At 38.4% G+C, this 24,807-nt stretch overlaps 1 protein-coding gene, 1 long non-coding RNA gene and 1 other non-coding gene across 32 annotated transcripts in view; 1 reads left to right on the plus strand and 2 right to left on the minus strand.

Annotated features, from left to right (window-relative positions):
• Positions 1 to 24,807, minus strand: part of NCOR1 (nuclear receptor corepressor 1) — a 186,471-nt gene that overhangs the window by 54,220 nt on the left and 107,444 nt on the right. For 20 of the 30 annotated variants that reach the window (XM_063629336.1, XM_063629334.1, XM_063629330.1 and 17 more), the window contains 6 exons: positions 23,517 to 23,643; positions 16,046 to 16,601; positions 12,826 to 12,955; positions 7,638 to 7,833; positions 2,949 to 3,122; positions 2,053 to 2,213 (listed from right to left, as the gene is read on the minus strand). In XM_063629336.1, coding sequence (XP_063485406.1) covers positions 2,053 to 2,213; positions 2,949 to 3,122; positions 7,638 to 7,833; positions 12,826 to 12,955; positions 16,046 to 16,601; positions 23,517 to 23,643 — 1,344 coding nt within the window. The remainder of the gene's footprint in view (positions 1 to 2,052; positions 2,214 to 2,948; positions 3,123 to 7,637; positions 7,834 to 12,825; positions 12,956 to 16,045; positions 16,602 to 23,516; positions 23,644 to 24,807) is intronic. The other 10 variants (XM_055258860.2, XM_063629337.1, XM_063629340.1 and 7 more) reach the window with 3 other exon arrangements.
• On the plus strand, positions 13,161 to 13,264 carry LOC129470815 (U6 spliceosomal RNA). The gene has a single exon (XR_008653341.1). It is a non-coding gene; the product is annotated as a U6 spliceosomal RNA (small nuclear RNA).
• On the minus strand, positions 21,623 to 23,510 carry LOC134735262 (uncharacterized). Its single transcript, XR_010118250.1, has 2 exons — positions 23,016 to 23,510; positions 21,623 to 22,203 (listed from the first exon to the last, which is right to left on the minus strand). It is a non-coding gene; the product is annotated as an uncharacterized lncRNA (long non-coding RNA).

The raw sequence follows: 24,807 nt of genomic DNA on the forward strand, positions 1-24,807 counted from the left end.
CTGAGGTGCCTTTTTCCAAAGGGTATTTGAAATAGCTCATCAAAAAATATCTGAAGAATAAGCTATGTGATTGGTCGTGCATAGCTGCTAATAGCAAAGAGAATTTCAGATTATGTTACTTCCAAATTAACCAGGACAAAGAAGAGAAGGAAGATGAAGACTAAAACTCATTTACCTGGAATGTTTTGTGTGAGTTCTTGAATAAAACTTGGGAACCAAAAAAAGGGGGGAGACAGACATTGATAAGCTGATTATATAATTTATATGAAAATGCAAAAGACATCAAATAGCCAAAACAATCTTGAAAAACAAAAACACTGAAGACTTATACTACATGATTTCAGGACTTACAATAAAGCTATAGTAATCGAGACTGTGGTACTGACAAAAGGATGAACAAGTAGATCAGTGGAACAGCATGGAGACAGTGCAGAAACAGACCCATATATACTGTCAAATGATTTCTAACAAAGGAACTAAAGCGATCAAATGAGTAAAAGTCTTTTCAATTGGTGCTATTTTTCAACTAGAAATTTAAATAAAAATGAATGTTAATCCTGACCTCCTACTATACACAAAAATTAATTTGAGACTGGTCACAGGCCTCAATATAAAAGCCAAAATTATAAAGCTTTCAGAAGAAAACACAGGCGAATATCTCACAACCTTGGAGCAGGCAAAGATTTCTTAGCAAAATAAAACTAATCATAGGAGAAAAAAGTGTGTATATATATTTAGACTATATAAAAATTTGAAACTTCTCATCAAAATACCGGTAAGAAAATAAACAGACAAAAAAACAGAGAAAATATTTGTAATACATATATCTAACAGAGAACTTTCAACCATAATAAAGACCTACAACACAGTATCAAAAAGACCCAGTAGAAACAGATAATCAGACTTAGTCACTTCATAGGTGTACAAATGGCCAATAAGCACATGAAAAGTGCCCAACATTGTTTGTTGTCAGGGAAATGTAAAATACAACCACAATAAGATATTATTACACACCAAGTATGACTAAAATGGCCAAGACTTGACAACAGCAAATGGAGCAATCACGTCTCGTACATTGCTAGTGGCAGCATAAAATTGTAGAACCATTCTGGAAAAGTATAAAACATACATAACCTAGTAATTCCACTCCCAGGTAATTGTACAAGAAAAATAAAAACATATGTCCACAAAGAACCCATTACAAGAATGCCCAGCTTTATTCATAGCTGCCGAAAACTGGAAATAGCTCAGGTTTTCATCAACAGGAGAATGGATAAACAAACTGGTATTACTCAGCAATAAAAAGGAAGAAACTACTGATTACATAAAACCCTGGATGAATTCCCTAAAACCATTATGCTGGGTTAAAGAAGACAGACACAAAAGAGTACCATGTTTGATTCCATTCTCAGGAAGTTCTAGAAAAGGCAAAACTAATCTACAACAACAGGAAGTTGAATAGTGGTTGCTTCAGGCAGTGGAAGGGGAGATGGCCTGGGAAGGAACATGAGAAAACTTTCTGAAGTGATGGAAGTGTTCAGTAAGTTGACAGGGGTGTGACCACTGATGTACACTTAGTCAAAACTGATGGAACTGTGAAGAGCAGACCATATCTCAATTTTTTAAAGATTAATGAACCAGAAAAAAGATTTAGTGGCCAAAGTCAGAGTAAATTATAATACTAACCACCTACAATTTAATATTTAGAGCCTTTACCATATGTTAGTGAACAAATATTCTACTGTTTGAAACTAAGTTTAAAACTTGGTAAGTTTAGAGTGATGTAAATTAAACCAGGTGGTATGCCAAGTGCCAACTGTAATTAAATGGGTGGTATGCTATGACCACTCAATCTGGGTACATAACTCACTGAAAGTTCTGATTTGTGGCAAGAGTACAGTGACTGCTGCATTTTCTGGTCATTAGCTGTTGAAACTGCATATTCAGACAGATTATTATTTATTAGAACTCTGACAAATCAGTGCGAGGAGGGACAAGTTTTAACAAAGCCATATTCAACAAGAAATCTACTGTAAAGAGAAGTCGTTTCACCTGTGAGATGGAGCCTCCCATTATAAAAGATGGTTTTTCTGAAGCCACTGTGGTTTTGGATGACGGGATAAGAGGGGGCGGTGGCCTGGTTGGTCGAGTTGTCGGAAGCCGAACGCCTTCAGGGAGATTAGTTATCACTTGATGTGGAGCAGGCTGAAGGACTTTTAAAAGGAAAGAAAAATGATTTTAAAATAGTCCATTTCCTAGTTTACAACATGTTACCTCTCTCAGTCATTCCTGAATTTTTAAATCACAAACTTAAAAATGCAAGATGAAACCAACAATGAACATTTCTATTTTAAATTTCTCATTCACATAAGCCTGTATACATATTTAAGTCACAAATACTATTTGTGGGGTTGAAATATTCAACTCCCTTTCAAACCAGAGCTTTCAAGCTGATGCTCATTTCAAACTACTTCTGCTTAGCATAGCAAACATCAGTCTTTAAAAAATTTTTATCTCTCGCCATCACTCTTAGGGTACTTCTTAAAAACAGCTGATAACACTACTTCATAGAATGCGCAGACATGACTGACAACCAGTTATACATCCTTCTTGCGTCTTGCATATTCTGAGAAACATTTACTGATTCCGGATCTCACAGAACACTTGAATTTTGGGGATGGGGAGATCTCAAGACTTTTACAAATTCATGTACTCTTCTTAAAGGAAGAGCCAGTCAATGTCACAGTATAAATGTGTGAACACAAATTTCCCAGTGGCCCAGTGAACTCAACTAAATACAACTGATGATGGAATGCAGAGAAACAAAGTCATTCTGAAACAGCAAGGACATGTCCTGGAAGAGCAGTTCATTCACAAGATTAAACCACCCACGTGGAACATCTGTGGGTGGATGGCCAGCAGCCACTGCACAGAGGAGTGATAATTACCTGGCGGGACACTATAGCGGGCTGCACTCATATCAGGCTGTGGAGCGGCTTTACTGACTTCTCTTGGAGAAAGCCTACACGGTGAGGCTGACCTTGCTGCAGTATTGTGCATCTGTGCTTCCTGTTCTAGAGCACGTTTGACCTCAGCATAAGGCATATAGGCGACTGATTTTCCTATGAAAGTTAAAGTTATCAAAATAAGGGAAGAACCCCAAATTAAAATAGTAAGTGTGAAAGGACCAAGCCCACACCATCCAGGGGCAGATCCGACTATAAACTAACATTAAAGTCTAAAACTCCTGGGGGCAAAATCCACCCACAGAGAAGTTAAGAAATCCTGTAAATCTAAATCTCCTGTGTATCCTCAAAAATTCATTTACGAGTTTTCCCTTTAAAGGAACAAGAACTTCTCTTTCCTCTTAAGGAGAATCAAGTGTTTTCACATGCAATAGAATCACAACAGGCAAACATCAGATTATCAGGCAATTCTGTTAATTCAAATCTGGCCTGACTGGAGGTTATTAGCTTTGCGAGGATTTCACAAGTCTTATAATTAGCCTGTTGAAGCTCACTCCTTGCTAATATTCACAGAAATAAATTTAATTAAGAAATGGAAGAAGCCTTTCAAAAGATGCAGATCAAACTAATCCAAAAATTCTATATAAGCTTATAAAAACCATGAATATAACTACAATAATACTAATGAAAATTACTTATCATGTAAGTTATCTCCACATAAAGCATAAAGAAACTTTAAACATTTTAAAGGACACGCCAGAAATGCAGTCATATTAAGACTTTAAAATATATAGTTTCTTTTTAAAATGAAACATCTGTAATTTTTGAAAATCAAAAAAGCACAAAGTAAATTTGTAACCCTGACCACTTAGATTTGTAGCATTTTAATGTCTGTCAGAATAAATTCCCACTCATTTTATTTATTATTTTCATTACCTAGTTGTATCCATTTATCTTTCCAAGTAAATCTAAATTTAAAATCATTTTGAGTACTTCCTCTCAAAACAAAGAATAACTGGAATTTTCATTAGACTTGTATTAAATTTATGAATAAACACGGGTGACTTGACATTTTATAATGAGTTTTCGAGTTGAGAAATCTTGTTTTTGTCAGATAGTTCTATACATTGCTTGCTAAAAATTATTCCTAGATATGTCATATTGGTAAGAAAACCATCTCTTTCATATATATGAATTTATATAAATAAACCTGATTACTGCAGACATACAGGAAAGATGCGGATTTCTGTGTAATATTTTTTCTGAGAAACCTAATGAACTTTCCTTTTAGCTCTAATAACTTTTCAGTTGATTCTTTTAGGCTTTCGAGGTGAATAATCTTATCCTGTAAATAATTTGTCTTTTCCCTTCAAATACCTAAACCTCTTATTTCCTTACTACACTATCTTTTGTAAGGTGCTTTTAAAAATCAGAAACAATTACAAAAATATCAACTGATATTCAAGTGCTAGGCAGTGTGCATTACATATAATATCTATTTAGCCCTCAAGACCAATGTGATTATTAACATCATTTTACAGATGAGGAAACTGAGGCTCAGAAAAATCACATCTAATTGCCCAATCAAGGTCTACCAGCGATTTTTTTAAAAGCAGTATAATTCCGGACCGTTAGCTCTAAACCACAGTGCAATAGTGTCTCACTAAAGGACTGGGTGTGGAATTTCAGATGTCTCTGGGGTATCCATCAAGATGACGGTACTTTTTCCTTCTTTGACATACTAATATAATGAATTAGAGTAAGTGTCCTAATACTGAGAAAACAGATTTATGAAATAACCCAACTCCAAAAGAAAATCACCACTTCTTTCCTAGAGAATTTAATATGATAATATATTAAAAATCCAATGTCTGATTATTTTACCATTTCCAGTAAGTTTGTAACTATGTTTAAAAAAAAAAAAAATCCACTGGTCATAGTAGTGGTTTTTTTTTTTTTTTAAATGATGGAAATTTGGATGGTTCTAAACACAGCTATTTAAATCACCATGTACCCAGAGCAGGAAAAGAAAAACAGCAACAGCAACAAAATAAACATGTAACAAACTAGGGTCAGTTACACAGAAGCATTAACTCTTATTTTAATTGGATAATTTTGTTAAATTTGCATTAGAAGTTCAATTCTAACTCTACCTCCATATGCTTAAGTTTGAGTTCCCTCACTGTAGAAAAGAGGCTTAGAAGTTATCAGTAAAGCAGAGGTCAACTCGTGTAAATGTTACCGGTAAGTAAAAACAATTCTCAAAGGTTTTTTTTCAACCTTTTCTACAGATGGGAAAAGCTTTAAGCAACTTAAAACAGGCATACCTACAGTAATTATTTATACCATTCACATTAAGAGAAATAAATACAACCAAATAGTTGGACAACAAGTGCTGCCTGTGACTTGCTAAAAAGAGACCATGAAGCGGAAAAGTAAAAACCATGGCCCTAATTCAGGTGGACTGTACCAATATTTGGTGATACTTTACACATAAATCCATACTATCACTCTTCTTCACATTCTATAAACTGTTCTATAAGGTTAAATTTAAACCGTTTTTGTCAAACATTCTAGACACAAGCATCTTAACTGCAAACATTTAAATGTTATTTGAAAGGTTATCCTATACACTGAACTACAGGATAGACTCAAGGAAAAGACTTCCGGTACTTGTTAAACAAATTACAGGATGAATACACTAGGGAGATTAGCTAAAACAAAACAACCTTTGGATAAACTTTCCCTACTTTGTAGAGCATCACCTTCGACCAAACTGTAAAATTCTTAATGTCATACTAATCAAAAGTATAATTACAATTTGGTTTTAAGATGACTGAATTATGATTAAAAATTAGGATACCATTGAGATCTAAACTACGTGTATTAATGTGACTAACATAGAGAAATATAATTCACAGTTTGGAGTCTCAGAATTTGGGGCTCTAGCCTGGTTCAGTTTCTCCAGTTCCCAAATACAACTCATTTTATAAAGCAGACCAATAAAAGATACTGCAGCTTTAAAATTATGATATCCATGTTAAAATGACCCAGATATTACTAACAATAATGTTATGCTTTGGCATAAGTTCAACAAATGATACCATCTGAATGTCATTTTTCTAACTTTTACTACTTCTTCACAAAATCTATCCTAAATAATTAATGTAAGGAATACATCCAGAGACTTTTATTCTCTAAAGTATCATTTTCCACTTATGGATTTCCTCATAATTGGAATGTTCAAAAGACAAACACCTGCGATAAGTCCATTAATACCCTGTAGTGAAACACGATAAGGATATCTCCATTATGTCATTCATTTATAATTCTTTCCTTTAAGGTGTAACTACTGAGTACATGTGTCAATTACAGAACTAGGGATTAAGAATTCCCTACAACCAACAGAGTAAAAGCCTAAAAGTTATCAATATTTCTATCTTCATTCAAGGAAATATTCATTTAGCACCTTTTATACTCCTTGGTGGATATTATCATTCTGGTTCACATTTTTCCTAGCACAAGATTTATGTTTAAAAGATTAACAAGTTTACATTTAAAACTCTAATAGAAGAGGTTCAGTGTATTAGGCAACTAATAACTCAATATTGGTGTGATCTGGGCAGAGTCAGCATGATCAGTTAAGTACCACAGTTCCTATTTTATATTAAATAACCCTTGGAATGCATGGCATTGTAAAGCTAATAGCTCTTATTTAGCTAAATAAAGTACTGTAAAGAATCTTCTGAATCATTCTATTTCAGCATTCTTACATTCTAAGCATATTGTAGCATAGAAGTAGACAATAAACTCATTTTTAACCAGAAACATGTGCCAATTCTTCTAACCATGTCAGAAGAATGTATTAAAACTTAAAAACCACCCCTTTCTTCTTTTTTTAAAGAAAGTAAAAGTGTATCACACACCAACTAAAACAGCAACGGACCAAATCAGATCTATCACTTGAAATAAAAACAGTGATGTAACAATGAAAACAGGTACCTCCACAGTACCTACTGTGTATATACAGTACTAATACACTAATTAATATGTAATAACATGCTACATTATACATAAAATAACGCAGAGCCACGTGTTATATAACAATACCGAATGCTCCTTCCTTAACTTTACAACCACAGCAAGGTAGACGTGTACTATTATTTTCATTTTACAGATGAGAAAACTAAAGCTATGAAAGGTTAAGTGACTTGCCTGTGGCCACACAGCTGGCAAATGCCAAGGTGAAGGCTTAGCCAGCGTCTGATTGGGAATATCCACTACACAAAGTTGTGTCTCTCATCTACCAGAGAATGTGATATTTGAAGGTGATTTGCTTCAAGGACAGGACAACAATTCTCACTTACGCTGAAAATTCAGATGAATGGAACATAAAGCGTGACTTTATAATGTCTTCCAGCATAAAGATGAATATCAGAAAATTCACATTAACTAGAATGCTATTAAAAATGTTACTGGCATCCTTTAGTAGTTAATAATACTAACATTTCTTCACAGTTTAAGGTCAATTTAAGGAACTGTGTCTGTTAGGAACAAATATAATAATCAATTGGGAGGCTGACAACTTACAAAGCACAATGGACACTGCTTTTGGGTTTAGCTTTATTTCCCTTCATAAAAGTTCTCTTGGTGATAGCTCTATTTACCTACCTTCCCACTCTCTGTTTGGACTCTTGGATGTGCCACATGGACTTGTAGAACTTCTACATTCCAAATCTATCTGTTCTTGTCTCTGCCGCTGCTCCTCCAGGAGTGCTGACTCATGCATTGCTTTAATGTGTCGCTGATAGAGAGCATAGCCACTCACTGGGGTTCCAATTGGTATGTTACATGGGGTGCAGGATACCTATAGGAAGAAAATAAATCTAAATATGCAAACAACCAATGTAATAATTGCCATCTGTTACAAGTAATGTAATGCTTATTTCTGTCATGTTATTGGTTGAACTGATTTTATCATTTTTTAATCAAAGTTATCTTCAAGAATAATGCTTAAGGCATTGCAGTGGCTCATGCCTGTAATCCCATCACTTTGGGAGGCTGAGGCAGGCAGATCACCTGAGGTCAGGAGTTCAAGACCAGCCTGGCCAACATGGTGAAACCTCGTCTCTACCAAAAATACAAAAATTTAGCTGGGTGCGGTGAGGCATGCCTGTAGTCACAGCTACTCGGGAGGCTGACACAAGAGAATCACTTGAGCCTGGGAGGCAGAGGTTGCAGTGGGCTGAGACTGCACCATTGCACTCCAGCCTGGGCAACACAGCAAGACCTAGTTTTCTTTCAGAACTGATCACAATATAAATCACACAAGCTGTAATAAGAGAAATAAAAAATCAGAAATCACAACACATCTGTCTGATTCTAATTTATGGCAGCCAAGTCCCTTGTGGCCCCAGGTCCCATCCCTCATCTCTCTTTCACCAGGGATCAGATCCATTTATATATTTTTTTCTTTTTCTTTCAGACATAGTCTCACTCTGTTGTCCAGGCTGCAGTGCAATGGTGCAATCTTGGCTCACTGCAACCTCCACCTCCTGAGTTCAAGCAATTCTCCTGCCTCAGCCTCCCAAGTAGCTGGGATTACAGGTGTGCACCACCACACCCGGCTAATTTTTCTATTTTTTTAGTAGCAAAGGGGTTTCACCATGTTGGCCAGGCTGGTCTCGAACATCTGGCCTCAAGTGATCCGCTCGCCTCAGCCTCCCAAAGTGCTGGAATTACAGGTATGAGCCACTGTGCCTGGTAGATCACATCCATTTATGTTGATTTAAATGTCATCCATTTGTTAATGATTCACAAATTTTCTACTTCCTCAAGACACTTTCCCCAAGTTCCACACTTACATAAAATGGCCTACCTAACAACTCCACTTGGGATATCTCAAGGAAGCTCAGAACTTACGTTAAAGGGAACTTCCCATTTTCGAAACTCCATTCTTCTTCAGTTGCTCCCCATTTTAGACATGGAACCCCAGGTGCTTCAGCCAGAAGCCTGGCAGCCATCCTTGACTAATCAATCTCCTCCTCTCCCACAACAAATTCATTCACATAGCCATTCCCTTATGATAGAAATGGACTGTTCCTTAAGATAGGCCATCCATAACCATCCAATAAAACATGGTGATTCCCTCCCTGTTTTCCTTCTCATTGCAGCCTGTTCATTGCTTTCACAGTACACAGTATTTGCCAGTTTGAAACTGTTTTATTTTTCTGTCTCTCTGACTTTATGAAGAAAACAACACAAGCTGTTTTGTCCAATACTTAAAAAAATAGCCCAGAACACAGTCCAGGATTAAATACCTCATGAATAACAAATATCCCTAGAAAGCCCTAGAGGTCTGACTTTTTTTAGAATCTGGTAACTTGGCCGGGCGCGGTGGCTCACGCCTGTAATCCCAGCACTTTGGGAGGCTGAGGCGGGCGGATCACGAGGTCAGGAGATCGAGACTATCCTGGCTAACGCGGTGAAACCCCGTCTCTACTAAAAATACAAAAAATTAGCCAGGCGAGGTGGCGGGCACCTGTAGTCCCAGCTACTAGGGAGGCTGAGGCAGGAGAATGGCGTGAACTCCAGGGGGCGGAGCCTGCAGTGAGCCAAGGTCGCGCCACTGCACTCCAGCCTGGGCGACAGCGAGACTCCGTCTCAAAAAAAAAAAAAAAAAAGAATCTGGTAACTTACGACTTCCATAGTTTTTCCCCTAGCATAATCACTGATCCTAAAACCCATAACTTTCTTGCCTTTGTGCTTTGTCTTACATGTAAACATAGCTTTTCCTCCTTTTGCTATAACGCCAAATGAGCTGTTTTGATCCAATGAAAATATTATTTATTATGCAGAGTCTTCTGTAAGTTTCTAATTAAGAAGACAGTCCCTCTTCTCCAAAACATCCATAGTATTTTTTAACTTAATAGAGCATCACATTTTAACTCATTTTAACCTTTACGATAATTTTTTTTAATGCCTTTTTTTCTGAGACAGTGTCTCGCTTTTTCACCCAGGCTAGAGTGCAGTGGCGCCATCTCACTTCACCACAACCTCAAACTCTCGAGCTCAAGGAATCCTCCCACCTCAGCCTCCCAACCACAGGCACATGGCACCATGAGGAGCTAAATTTTTTTTTTTTTTTTTTTTTTTTTGAGACGGAGTCTCGCTCTGTCACCCAGGCTGGAGTGCAGTGGCGCGATCTCGGCTCACTGCAAGCTCCGCCTCCCAGGTTCACACCATTCTCCTACCTCAGCCTCTCCAAGTAGCTGGGACTACAGGTGCCTGCCACCACGCCTGGCTAATTTTTTTGTATTTTTAGTAGAGATGGGGTTTCACCGTGGTCTCGATCTCCTGACCTCGTGATCCGCCCGCCTTGGCCTCCTAAAGTGCTGGGATTACAAGCGTGAGCCACCGTGCCCGGCCTTTTTTTTTTTTTTTTTTTTTTTGGAGAGACAGAGTTTCGCCGTGTCACCCAAGCTGGTCTTGAACTCCCGCGGTCAAGTGATCCACCCACCTCAGCCTCCCAAAAGTGTTGGGATAACAGGCATGAGCCACCACGCCCAGCCTCTCTGCCTTATTATGCAGACCAGTCCCTAAGTTTTTTGAAATCAGAGGCTATAATATATAAATACTCTCCACAATATTAAGAACCTTGTCTTAAACTAATCACTCAATAAGTGTCCGTTTGAATGAATCAGTGAATGAACAAATGTTTAATGATATTTTTGTGGTAAGTACACAATTAAAAACTTTTACCACTTATTATTTGAGATAGAAAACACATTTTTGAATAAAGCAAGAGCTTTAAATATTTGAATAAATAGAAAATAACTAAAGAAAAGAACAATACCCAAGATTGGAATTTAGTATCAAAAATGAGTCAAATTTTACAGATTATTAAGGTAAAATGTAAATAAAATATACTTGAAATCTGTAGATTATTAAGGTAAAATATAAAAATAAACTAGACTTGAAATTGTATACTGGAGTTGGCCATAATCTCTATAATTTATTCTAAATATTCAAAACCTAATTACATGCTTAATGCTACTACTGTTTTATGGCTCCTTATTGCTGTGGTTACAAACAAAAACAGGACTTATTAATATTTATGGCTTGAGCATTGTATTTCTTTTTTTTTCTTAACTGGAAATGACCGTTTCAATCAATCATCACAAGTCATTTGAAAAAGCAATGTACTAAGGATATAACCTTTGGTTATCTCAAAGAGTTTACTCAAAGTTAGACTCAGCATCTTCCTACCCTTCTCTCCCATATGTCTTAGCACTCCCTAACCCAAGCCCAGCACAAGAGGACATAAGAAAAACCAAGGTACTAAAATCAAAGACTGACCATACAGGTACTAGTCACAATAGTCCAGAGGTGGAAGGAATCCAAATGTCTATGAATGGATGAATGAATAAAATGTGGTATACAGATATAATGGAGTATTATTCAGCCTTTAAAAAGAAAGAAATTCTGGCACCTGTTAAGTATACCTGGAGGACATTACGCTGAGTGGAATAAGCCTATCACAAAATGACAAATACTGTATGATTTCATTTATATGACATAGTGTGGTACAATAAAAATTAAATATTTGGTCCTTCTCCCAAAGACTTTTTTTGTTCCAAATCCTTAGAATTTCCAGAGCAGTAAGAGTGTCTTTTGTATGCTAACAAGATGACTCCTGGCTGGGGCCTCTAGATTGCCTCAGGATAAGGGCTGACAGCCCAAAAAACCACAAGGCAGAAGGCTAGAACTTCTTCGGGGATTGGGGTAGGATGTCTCTCAATATTTTGCCCAGACTGGATTTGAACTTGCAATCCTCTTGCCTCAGCCTCCCAAATAGCTGGGACTACTGGCGGGCAACACCACGCCCAGCAAAGGCTGGAACTTTCAGCTCCATCCAGCTCACCCCACCCCCAACCCTCCAGGGAGAGGAGAGGGGCTAAAGGTTCATGCACCCATCACCAATGGCCAATGATTTAATCATTCATACCTATGTGATGAGGCCTTCATAAAAATCCCAAACGATGGGGTTTAAAGAGTGAACACGTGGAGTTGCTGGGAGGGAGGCAGACCTAGAGAGGGGACAGAAGCTCCACACCCCTTCTGCACACCTTGCCCGATCCATCTCTTCCATTTGGCTGTTTCTGAGTTATACCCTTTATAATGAACCAGTAATTATAAGTAAAGCACTTTCCTAAGTTCTTGAGGCATTTTAGCAAATTATGGAACCTGACGGGGAGAATCGGAGGAATCCCCAATCTGCAGCCTAGTCAGAAGTGTGAGTAACCTGGGGACCCAATACCTATAGAACTGGCATCAGAAATGGGGGTAGCCTTGTGGTACTGAGCCCTTACACTTGTGGTATTAGACGATCATGCCGGGTAGTTAGTGTCTGAATTGAACTGACTGTAGGAACCTAGTTGGTGACCAAAGAGGTGGAGAATTCATTGGTGTGAGGAAAAAACCCATACATTTGGTATAGTAAGTATTGTGGGAAAAAACAGTTCATTGGTATCTAAACTGTGTGTTAAATTCATAGAACCAGAAAGCAAAACAGTGGTTACCAGTGGCAAGCGGCAAGAGGAAGAGAGGAGTTGTTTAATTAATTTCGCATTTGAAAGATGAAAAGGTCCTGGGGATCATTTTCTAAACAATGTCAATATACTTAACACACTTAACACTAGTGAACTGTATACTTAGAATTGGTTACAATTATTAATTTCATGTTATGTTTTGTACCACAATTTTTTTTAATCAAGAACCAATTAAAGAACAGAAGAAATATGTCTATAAAGGTCTCAGTTTTTCATCTTTAGTTTTCTTCCTCACGATAAAAACTTACCATTGGTGGGATAACAGCAGCTCGATGCTGAAGCTGTGGCAGATCCAGTGGATTTGGTTTTAATGGGGATGAGACTAGTATAGATCCAGCGGGGTTTAACAGTGAAGGCTTTGAGTCCATAGGAAACATTCTGCAATTGCAATTTAAAAAAAAGATAAATGAATACATTTTTAAGACTCAAACATAAATCACTATAATTTCTTCTAAGTTAGTATGTACATACACATGCACACATGGACACATGGACACACATATATTAACCCATATAAAATATTTGGACAGTTAAGGAAAAAGGACCCATAAAGCTGATTTTCCAGATAAAGAAACTGAATATCGTACTCACTTCAGCAGCACACATACTAAAATTGAAATGATACAAAGATTACCATGGCCCCTGCGCAAGAAAAACATGCAAATTTGCAAAGTATTTTATATTAGAAAGAAAAGAAAAAAGAAACCTAATACTGACTTACAGGTTGAAATTTATCTGAATTGTCTATATCTAACCAACAAAACAATCTGAACAAAGTCCATTTAAAACTGTTCAGTCCTAATTTACCACAAATATCCTAACATGGGTTAAAAACTAGTTACCTGTTAAAGGCTGTTTTATTGGGATCACAGAGTATTTTTTTTTTTAATATTTGAATAAGCTGCTGTGATTTTTAAATTGAAAATTTCATCCAAAATTCCAGACCTCTGGCTTCTCATGAAAAATGGAAAGAACCAAAAACATGAAATCAGCACTCCCCAAGAGCAGCGACCTGCCATACATCTAGTAGCCGCCGTCCCCCTCACATGAGCACACACTCCTCTGCTCACCATAGTCCCTGCCATCTCACACTCCACCGGCTGATATTGCCAATACCTACACTCAAGTTTAGGATACCCAATATATAAACTTGAGGAAATTTTGTACTAGTGTCATGCTTTATGGGCCTGGTCATATTTCCCAATGTTGTCATGGTCACTGGGGGAAGGTGAACATTTAAAAATGTATAAATTGGTAAGAAAATTAAAATGTATTTAAAAAAACAATTCACATACTACATAAAGAAGAAAGATATGAAAGCTATAGAAAACTGGAAGTGTTATTTCAGTCATTTGGGAGCAGTGTAGACTTTAGGGTGTCATTAAGAAACCATCATATTTTTCCAAGGAATTTCTGAATTTCAAAACTACTATCATGTTCATCTCTTAGGATGTTTACCATTTAAAATTACTGCCATCCTACCTAATTTTTCCTTCATGTATAGTTACCAAGACCAACAGTGCAAAACACAGATAATCCTTATTTTAGATGAGATGTTTCATTAAAGGATGCTTAAAAAGGGACTACACAGGTGGAATTCATTTATGTTTACTGCAGTTAAAGACTGACACCATTAAAATATAATCTAGATTACTCTGAGGTGAAAGAAAAAGTGACAGTCAAATTTTCTGGTAAACCAATAGTTAAGCAGAACACCTACTTTATTTCAATTCATGTTGATGAAAATTCTAGCATCTAGTATATAAAACACTCTTTGAGGAATCAGCACTATAGTGCTCCATATTATTATTCTAGTATCAAATCTCATTATGGAGTACATAAGATATAAAATACATTGCATATGAACTGAAAATACAGTGACACCAAGACACACTCTGAAAGCTAAACTTTGAAGAGAATTTAGCTATCTGTTGAGTAGCTTGTCTCTTTTTTCTTATTAAAAAGAAAAAAAGGAGTGGGGTTTCATTGGGTTCCGATTAAGTGATGTTTCAGTCTAATTCACTTCTAGAATTTGCACCAATTTACCATTCTACTACAATTATAAGTGATTCAATTTCTTTTAAGGAAAAGGAAACACCAGGAAATAAAATATATTAAATAAAGTAATAACTATACCTGTAAAATATGTATCTTTTACTGTAATTTTTACAAAAACCATAAAGATATGATGTACTTTTTGTATAATTAATTAACCTTTAATGACTAAAAATACTTGTAAACTGCAGGGAGTGGTGGCTCACGCCTGTAATTCCAGCACTTTGGGAGGCTGAGGTGGGTGGATCACCTGAGGTCAGAAGTTTGAGACCAGCCTGGCCAACACGGCAAAACCCCATCACTACTAAAAATACAAAAATTAGCCAAGCATGGTGGCATGTGCCTGTAGTCCCAGCAGAAGGCTGAGGCAGAAGAATCACGTGAACTCAAGAGGTGGAGGATGCAGTGACCCGAGATCATGCCCTTGCACTCCAGCCTGGGGAAGAACGAGACTACGTCTCAAAAAAAAAAAACAAAAACCAAAAAACTTGTAAATTAATCTGCATTATACCTGATATTTTAAATTACAAATATGAACAATCTAAAATGTTAACTGATACAAAAAAGTGGTCATAATTATCATTAATTTGCATTTAAATTATGCTTTCTAAAAATTTTCAGAACACTGAACATGTCTCTCTTTTCAGCATTTTCTTCTATCTAACAAGTAGGGGCTGGTAGGCCTTGTTTTGAGGTTGCACTGCCTTAGAGAAGCGGGAGCTCCTCAATGCCTCTAGCCTCCACCTTCTTCTATCACATCCCACTGCTGCCCTCCTCGGGCACAACAGTTATCTGTGGTTTATTCACAACTTTATTAGTTGAAATTCCCTGTTATGCTATCATACAGAATACACGTAACAAGACAGATGTAGGAGAAATGTATAATCTGTTTCATTAAAATGATCATACAACAGTTTGTGGTTGGCCGGGCACGGTGGCTCACGCCTGTAATCCCAGCACTTTGGGAGGCCGAGGCGGGCGGATCACAAGGTCAGGAGATCGAGACCATCCTGGCTAACACGGTGAAACCCCGTCTCTACTAAAAATACAAAAAATTAGCCGGGCGAGGTGGCGGGTGCCTGTAGTCCCAGCTACGTGGGAGGCTGAGGCAGGAGAATGGCGTGAACCCCGGGGGGCGGAGCCTGCAGTGAGCCGAGATCGCGCCACTGCACTCCAGCCTGGGTGAAAGAGCGAGACTCCATCTCAAAAAAAAAAAACAAAAAAACAAAAAAACAAAAAAACAGTTTGTGGTTATTTAAACAGAACAGTATCAGCCCAATACTAAAATCATACAGACTACCTATAACGTGCCAATATTTACATAGGAGCCATGTCTGCAGCCAGCACCACCCTGTGATTCTGTCACCAACCAGCAGAGTAAGCACAGGGGAGGACTTATGGAACGAGCCTCACCTCTGCCTCTCTGGCTCTCCATCCACATCCTCATCAGCGCTGCACGTGGCACTGGAATCATTGTCTGACTGGGGCTCGGGCCTTTGGGCATTTATTTGCTGAGCTACCACCAAATCTTCATCTCTAGGTTCCACCTTCTCACTGGCTCTATCCAAGTCTCTTTCTTTGGTATTATCACCTTCAACTTTAGATGCATGGTTTTCTGGCACCCTCACTTCAACATCCACAGAGTCAGCTTTGGTAGTGGGCGGGGGATCACAAACAGAACCCCCTTCGGCACTGTGCTCCTGCTGATCTACGTCCATCTGCTCTGCTGTCTCAGCACTGATGCTGTCATTCACCTGGGTCTCCACACTTTCATCTTCAGCTGGTTTTGTACTTGGAACTGCTGAGGAGGGAGATGTACTGGGTGCAGTTTCCGTGGTGGGCTCAAGCTCAACCGCAGGTTCTGTGTTTCCTCGAGAAGTAGCATTTTCAGGACTGTCCTCGCTGGGCTTGACAGCTTCAACTGGTGAAGGAGAAGGAGCACTTTCTGTATCAGAACTATTTTCTGCACCTTAAAGATAATGATACAGCATAAAAATCTGATAATGAACATGTTTCAGGTGGTGATAGAAACCATGCTTGAAAGTAGTTGTTTAGGATGAATTCTATTCCTTTGATGACCTCACTGAAGTATTTACAGCCATTGAGAAGGCTAAAGTTTCCTACAGAATATAAAAGTGAAAGATCAAATTATCTTGACCTTCTGAAACTAAAAGCATAAAGGATTTTAATGTCTGAAAATAATTTATATGAAATTGAAAAAGAATGAACAATAAAACTAAACAAAAAACATTCCTATAAATGACGACATTCTGGTGTATTTCTAGAAGCCTCTTCCTGTGAATTTCCTTTTACTCAGCTGAATTGACACTCTAGAACGGCTCCATCCAATAGGCATATAATGTAATCACATCTGTAATTTTAATTTTTCTGATGGCCACATTTAAAAAGTAAGAAGAAATGGGTCAAATAATTTAAACTATTTTTTTTAATTTTTTAATTTTTTGGAGATGGGGTTTCGCTCTTGTTACCCAGGCTGGAGTGCAATGGTGCGATCTCAGCTCACTGCAACCTCCACCTCCCGGATTCAAGCAGTTCTCCTGCCTCAGCCTCCCAAGTAGCTGGATTTACAGGCGTGTGCCACCATGCCCAGCTAATTTTGTAGAATTTATTTAACCCAGTATATGTGAAATATCATTTTAACATGTGATCAATAGCGAAAAATCATAAAAAGATTATTTTTCCTTTTTTTTGGAACTAAATCTTCAAAATCTCATGTGTATTTTACATTTTTTGCATATCTATTTTTTTTTTTTTGGAGGCAGAGTCTCACTGTGTCACCCAGGCTGGATGGCAGTGGTGCTATCTTGGCTCACTGCAGCCTCCGCCTCCCAGGTTCAAGCGATTCTTATGCCTCAGCCTCCTGAGTAGCTGGGATTATAGGTGCCTGGCACCACGCCCAGCTAATTTTTGAATTTTTAGTAGAGATGGGGTTTCACCATGTTGCCCATGCTGGTCTTGAACTCCTGACGTCAGGTGATCCGCCTACCTCAGCCTCCCAAAGTGCTGGGATTACAGGCATAGGCCACAGCACCCAGCCTGCATATCTAAATTTAAACTAGCCAAATTTCAAGTGCTCAATAGCCACAAGTGTCTAGCGGCTACCACACCGGACAGAAGGCTCTAGAATAATATTTCGTAGATTTTTAATTTAATATTGTAACACAGATCTTTCCCCATATCGTTTATATTGTTCTATAAATAGACTTTCAGTGCTTTTTGACATCTTTACCTAGATATATCAAAGGCATCACAAATTCAGTATGTTCTGTACTAGAGTTGTAATAACCACTTGCAAATCAGATTCTTTTCTAGGGTTTACTATCCAATTAAACAAAACAGAGACCAAGAAGTCATCTTTTAAACCCTCCTCTAATTTACCCCATATCCGGCCTTGACAAGGCTCACTGATTTTCTCTCTAAAAATTCTCTTGAATCTATCCAATCCTGTTCAACTTCACAGCTAGCACTCTAGTCCAAAACCAACTCTCTTCACTCCACTTCAGACCATTCTCTACAACAAAGACAGAGCTGTCTTTTTAAAAGCCAGATTTTACCATAATAACTCACTCTCTCTCTCACATAACTTTTCAATGGACCCCCATTACTGTTAGGATAAAGTTCCAAAATTGCTGGTATGGTCTGCAAGGCCTTGCCCAGAGGGCCCCCTCCAGCCTCTCCAGCTTGCACACAGCTCTCTGAATTCAAGTCACACTGGCCTTTATTTAGTTTGTTCAATGCCTCATGCATCTTCTACCAGAGACTTTGTATATGCCATTCACCTTTACTGAAAGGCTCTTTCACCTACTTTTCCTTTGGTGATCAACTCAAACATCACATGCTTAAAAAGCCTTCTATGGGCTGGGCGCAGTGGCTCACGCCTGTAATCCCAGCACTTTGGGAGGCCGAGGTGGATGGATCACCTGAGGTGAGGAGTTCGAGACCATCCTGACCGACATAGTGAAACCCCCATCTCTAATAAAAATACAAAATTAGCCACTTGTGGCATGCCTGTGCTCCCAGCTACTTGGGAGGCTGAAGTAGGATAATCGCTTGAATCCAGGAGGTGGAGGTTGCGGTGAGCCGAGATCGTGCCAGCCTGGGCAACAAGAGTGAAACTCTGTTCCCCCCACCCCCAAAAAAAGCCTTCCATGGTTTCCTTAACAAAGTTATATTTTGCTAATATAGTTCTGATACCACATGTACTAGTTACAGTTACAATCTTACATTTATTTACTAGAATGATTTCTGGGTATTTCTTCCACTAGGCTATAAACTCCATGAAGACAGAGATCATATATTTTGATTATCACTTAAGTACTAGCCTGGTACACAGTAGACTCAAATACTGGCTGGATTATAAAGTATATGAATGGTTGTGAAAATCTAAGTAACCATCTGGGAAAAAAATTTTTTTAATTGTATATAACATACAGCAAAATAAAAAAAACTTCTACAAATTCATTCTTTCAAATATGATGAAGTGTCAACTATGTATGTGCAGGGAGCTGTCTAAGGTACCACGGGCATAGCAATTTAAAAAAAATCTAAGCAGATGCTCTCATGGAGCCCACATTCTAGCGTGAAATAGACAACAGTAAATATGTAATATAGGCTGAGAGTGGTGGCTCACGCCTATAATCCCAGCACTTTGGGAAGTTAAGGCAGGAAGAATGCCTGAGGCCAGGAGTTCAAGACTAGCTTGGGTCACATAGTAAGACCTCATCTCTACAAAAAAATTAAAAAATTAGCTGGTCATGGTGGCGTACACCTGTAATCCCAGCTATTGGGAGGCTGAGGCAAGACAATCACTTGAGCCCAAGAGGTCAAGGCTTGCAGTGAGCCGTGTTCACGCTGCTACACTTCAGCGCTGGGTAACAGAGACCCTGTCTCAAAAAAACAAAAGAAGTGATATATCAGGTGGTGATCAGTGCAGTGACTAAACGACGAAACTGAGAAAGAAGTGGGTGAGGAGGTATTATAGAATAAAGTGATATCTGAACAGAGGACTCAAGGAAACGAGAGAATGAGCCCTGGGCACATGGTGGGGAAGAGCATCCCAGGTAGAGGGATTAGAAAGCACAAAGGCTCCTGAAGTCGGGGTTGGTTTGCCCAGGAACAGCAAAGAGGACAGCGTGGTTGGAGCAGAGGGGGCCAACGAAAAAGTAGCTGGCAGAAACTTCACAGAGGTACAAAGGTCAGTTCATGCAGAGCCTCATAAATTGCAGTAAGGCCTTGGGTCTTTATTCTTACTGAGATGGGAAAGTATTACAGAATTTGGACTAGAGAAGAAACATGATCTGATTCACATTTTCTAAGAATCACTCGGGCTGCTGTGGAAGAAAAAACGAATGGACCTTGTCTCTACACAAAATAAAATAGTACATTAGTCAGATGTGGTGGTACATGCCTATGATCCCAGATACTTGGGGGGATGAGGTGGGAAAATCGCTTGAGCCTGGGAGTTTGAGGCTACAGTGAGCCACGATCGAGCCACTGCACTCCAGCCTAGGTGACACAGTGAGACTTCATCTCTAAAAATAAATAAAAAGAATGGAACAAAAAGAAGCAAGAGACTAATCAAAAACTATTGCGATGAGGGCTCCTCGGAAGCAGGGTAGGAGCAATGGAGACAAGGATCCAATTCTAAATAGACTAAAGAAAACCTAATTTATTGATATAGCGAAAGACCAGAGGGAAAAGCAGCTTGTGGTGGTAGAGACACAAGAGTTTGCTTTGGCTGTTAACTATAAGATGGCCCTTAGGCATCCAAATGGAAATACTGCAGGTGACCAAATATATGAGTCTGGAGTTCACATGAGAGTTCAAGTCTCCCAAAAAAATAAAAAACATAAACAGACAAGCAAATAATTCAGAACAGTACCTCACATGTAGTAAGGTTTTAATATATGGCAGCCATGACCGGGCGCGGTGGCTCATGTCTGTAACCCCAGCACTTTGGAAGGCCAAGGCAGGTGGATCACCTGAGGTCAGGTGTTCGAGACCAGCCTGACCAACATAGCGAAACCCCATCTCTACTAAAAGTACAAAAATTAGCTGGGCGTGGTGGCAAGCGCCTATAATCCCAGCTACTAGGGAGGCTGAGGCAGGGGAATTGCTTGAACCCGGGAAGCAGAGGTTACAGTGAGCTGAGATTGCACCACTGCACTCCAGCCTGGGCAACAAGTGCGAGACTCAGTCTCTAAAACAAACAAAACAAAACAAACAAAAAAAACGGCAACCATTACCATTATTGAAAGATCCTACCAAAGCACTGAAAAGCTAACAAAAAGCCCAACTTAACCTTCATTTCTGTTTATATAGTGGTAGAAAGCCCCAAATCCAAGGGCAAACTAACAAGGCATTTATCTTCAAAATATTAGAAGACACGTTAGTGGTTATACAGCAGATGATATCATTTGACATAAGCACTTTTCCAATTTTCTTCTTCCAAGCCACAAAAGAGTAGGAAGGTTTCCAAGGCATAATGTTTCACCAAGCAGTAGCCAAACATGAGTATCTTTTCTTTTCCTAAAAATACAAAAAAAACCTTAAAGAATGATGTAGAAAAAGAGAACAAGAGCAAATCCAAATTTTGGTGAAGTTTGGTCTGATTTAATTCTTCTAATCATGAAAGATACTCAAACAGTCAGATGTGTTTTAGGAAAACAGATATAGGAACCCTCCCTTCAGCAGCTGCCCTTGTTCTTCAATTGGCAAGAGCCTTGCCACACAATAAACAGTGCATCTGTGCTGTCTCATTAAGATTAGGAATAAGTATGAGATCATAGGTCACATGAGCTGCATTTATGTTCTCTTCTTGACACTTTCCAAATGAAGCTAAGTCAACAGGAGGAGAGAGCCTACAATTCTACTGGGAAATTCATTTCCTCTTAATAGGAAACTCTTTTAGATGATTGAGCAGATGTGATGGTGCCACCCTACACTTGATCAGACGGATATATATATATATATATATATATTTTTTTTTTTTTTTTTTTTTGAGACAAAGTCTCGCTCTGTCACCCAGGCTGGAGTGCAGTGGCGTGATCTCAGCTCACTGCAAGCTCCGCCTCCCAGGTTCATGCCATTCTCCTGCCTCAGCCTCCCGAGTAGCTGGGACTACAGGCGCCCACCACCATGCCCGGCTAACTATTTTTTGTATTTTTTAGTAGAGACGGGGTTTCACCGTGTTAGCCAGGATGGTCTCGATCTCCTGACATCGTGTTCCGCCCTCCTCGGCCTCCCAAAGTGCTGGGATTACAGGCGTGAGCCACCGCGCCCGGCCCAGATAGACATATTAATACCAGACTTGGTCTTTGTTATGGACTGCATTGTGCCCCTCCCCACCAAAATTCTTCTATTGGAGCCCTACCTCTCAATGTAACTGTATTTGAAGACAAGGCCTTTAAGGAGATGACTAAGGTTAAATGAGATTATAACAGTGGGCTCTAATCCAGTAGGAGTTGTCTTCATATGAGGAAGAGACACCAGGAGTGCGCACACCCAAAGGAAAGGCCATGTAAGGACAAAGTAACGAGGCGGTCAGCCATCTGCAAGCCAGGAAGACAGACCTCATCAGAAAGCAACTGTGCCAGCACCTTGACCTTGCACGTACAGCCTCCAGAACCGTGAGAAAATTAATTTTAGTTGCTGCAGCCACCCAATCTGTGGTATTTTGTTATGGCAGCCCAAGGAGGTTTATTAACCTCCAGGCTTCATTAACATTTATAACCCCAGGGAATACTAGCCACCAGAAACAAACCCATTAAAACCAAGAGACTCTGACAACCTCTCTGGAAGTGCCATTAACACACCAAACTACCTTCCCTGTTTGCAGCACTCTTACCCTACCCTCGGGTGAGCCTTCTCTAATACTCTCTTTACTCTTGTAAAGATGACCTCATTTTTCACAAACCCTCCCAAACACAAGTTTAACGTTAGGGGTTGTTCAAAGCCAAAACCCATTTCAATACAACTTTAAGTTTAAAAGACAACAAGAATAATCTATAGGAAAAAAAAACACAAAATCCAATGTTACTAAACCTGGAGGATGTACAACTTTTAAAGCTTATACAAAATAAAGACCCTACAAAGAAAAGATATACAACTCTAATTACACAAAGTTTAAACAAAGGTAATTGAAAAGGAAAACAAAAAGAAAATGATGGAAAAAATTATCTGCATATACAAAACATGAACATGTTTAATATATGAAGAGCTACTAAAAGCATTATAAAAATTCCCACATCAGAAGCAGTCAATTTACAAAAAAAAAAAAAATCCACAGAAACTTTAATCAGAGTGTAAATTGAAATAAATCAGGTATCTTTTTTCTTATCAAAAAAATCAAGAAAACATTTACCTTTTCACGAACTTGTCATTAGTTTAAATGACAAAGATACATTATTTCTTAAATTTCCTTAAGTTTCGTGGGTTTTTTTTTTCTATTGGTGCCTCTAGGGTCACTAATTCTTTTTCCATAAAAACATTACTACAGTACATATAAATCTCTGTAAAAATATGAAAATAAATCAAACTTAAGGCAATAAAATAAAGAGAAATGTAACCAACTATACTAATTGAACAAATAAATATGGCAATGACACAGACACACAGGTATTTTACTGATGTTGGCACTTGATGTCTGAAGCAGGACTGCCATTTCCAAGATCTTCTGGACCATCCTAGGTGCTACATAAATATTTGTTGGTTAAATGAATAAAAACATTATGTCCAAGTTTGAAGTCTCCACACCATGAAAACACTGGCACACTGTTTCCTCAATGAAGCAACTCCTACACAGTCAAATGATTATTTATTCTGGATAGCAGATGTCAAAACTAAATTTAAAATTTTGAGATACCTTCGCTGTCTTCTGGATTTTCTTCTTCATTGGAGGCTTCAATATCTTCATCCTCCTGAGCAGAAACAGTGGAAGCGACACTTTCACATTGAGACACATCTCGCTCTTCACGAGGTTTTCGTGAAGTCTAAAGGAGTAAAGAGTATTATTTGATTTAAATAACTAAAAAGAAATAAAAATTTCATTTCTGAAATAATGTAGAACATTGATAAGCACACACACACATCAGACAAGTAGGTCACATGTTTGACAATAGTTCTGGTTAAAGTGCAGATAAATACCTCTCCATAATCACTAACTGGCCAAATTTTGTGTAGATGGCTCGCCTTTATCAAACTAAGCAGAAGTTACATCTGATCCATTTTTGGAACTACTCACCACTATACATGTACAAATAGCCAAAAATTACATGTCTCTACAATATATATGTTTATTTTTTATTTTATTTTATTTTTTTTTTTTGAGACGGAGTCTCGCTCTGTCGCCCAGGCTAGAGTGCAATATTTTCTAAAGAAAATATATACCTTGAAATGTGGAAGACATGACACTACAAAAATCACTGCTCATTATTCCAACAGTAAGAGATTCTAAATATACCGGTACATTTCCTTTCAATCTTTCAGAGGCATATACATGAATATAAATATTTATGTATACATGTAAACACAACCAGGAAAGCCCTATGTAGTTACATATTCACTTTTTTAACATAATGTAGCCATAAGCAGAACATATCACTATGTTACAAATTCTTCCTAATTATTTTTATTAATGATCCCATGAAAACATTATGTTGACATAATGCTGACATATATTATGTTGACATATAGTTAAAATTCTCCTATTTTAAGGCATTTTGGTAATTTTCAATTTTTGGTATAAATAATGCTGCAAGAAACTTCCTTCACTAGCATTAAGAATTATGCAATTTTATAAGCAACAACTCATCATTGATATTATTATTGAATTTCTTTTTACCACTCAATTTATTTTTCTTTTTTTCTTTTTTGAGACAGAGTCTTGCTCTGTCACCCAGGCTGCAGTGCAGTGGCACGATCTCAGCTCACTGCAACCTCCACCTCCCGGGTTCAAGCAATTCTCTGCCTTAGCCTCCCAAGTAGTTGGGATTACAAGCACCCGCCACCAGGCCCAGCTAATTTTCATGTTTTTAGTAGAGACGGGGTTTCACCATCTTGGCCAGGCTGGTCTTGAACTCCTGACCTCGTGATCCACCCACCTTGGCCTCCCAAAGTGCTGGGATTACAGGCGTGAGCATAGGAGCTCATGTCTA

The sequence above is a fragment of the Symphalangus syndactylus genome, chromosome 20 (genome assembly GCF_028878055.3).
Source record: "Symphalangus syndactylus isolate Jambi chromosome 20, NHGRI_mSymSyn1-v2.1_pri, whole genome shotgun sequence".
Taxonomy (NCBI): Eukaryota; Metazoa; Chordata; class Mammalia; order Primates; family Hylobatidae; genus Symphalangus; species Symphalangus syndactylus.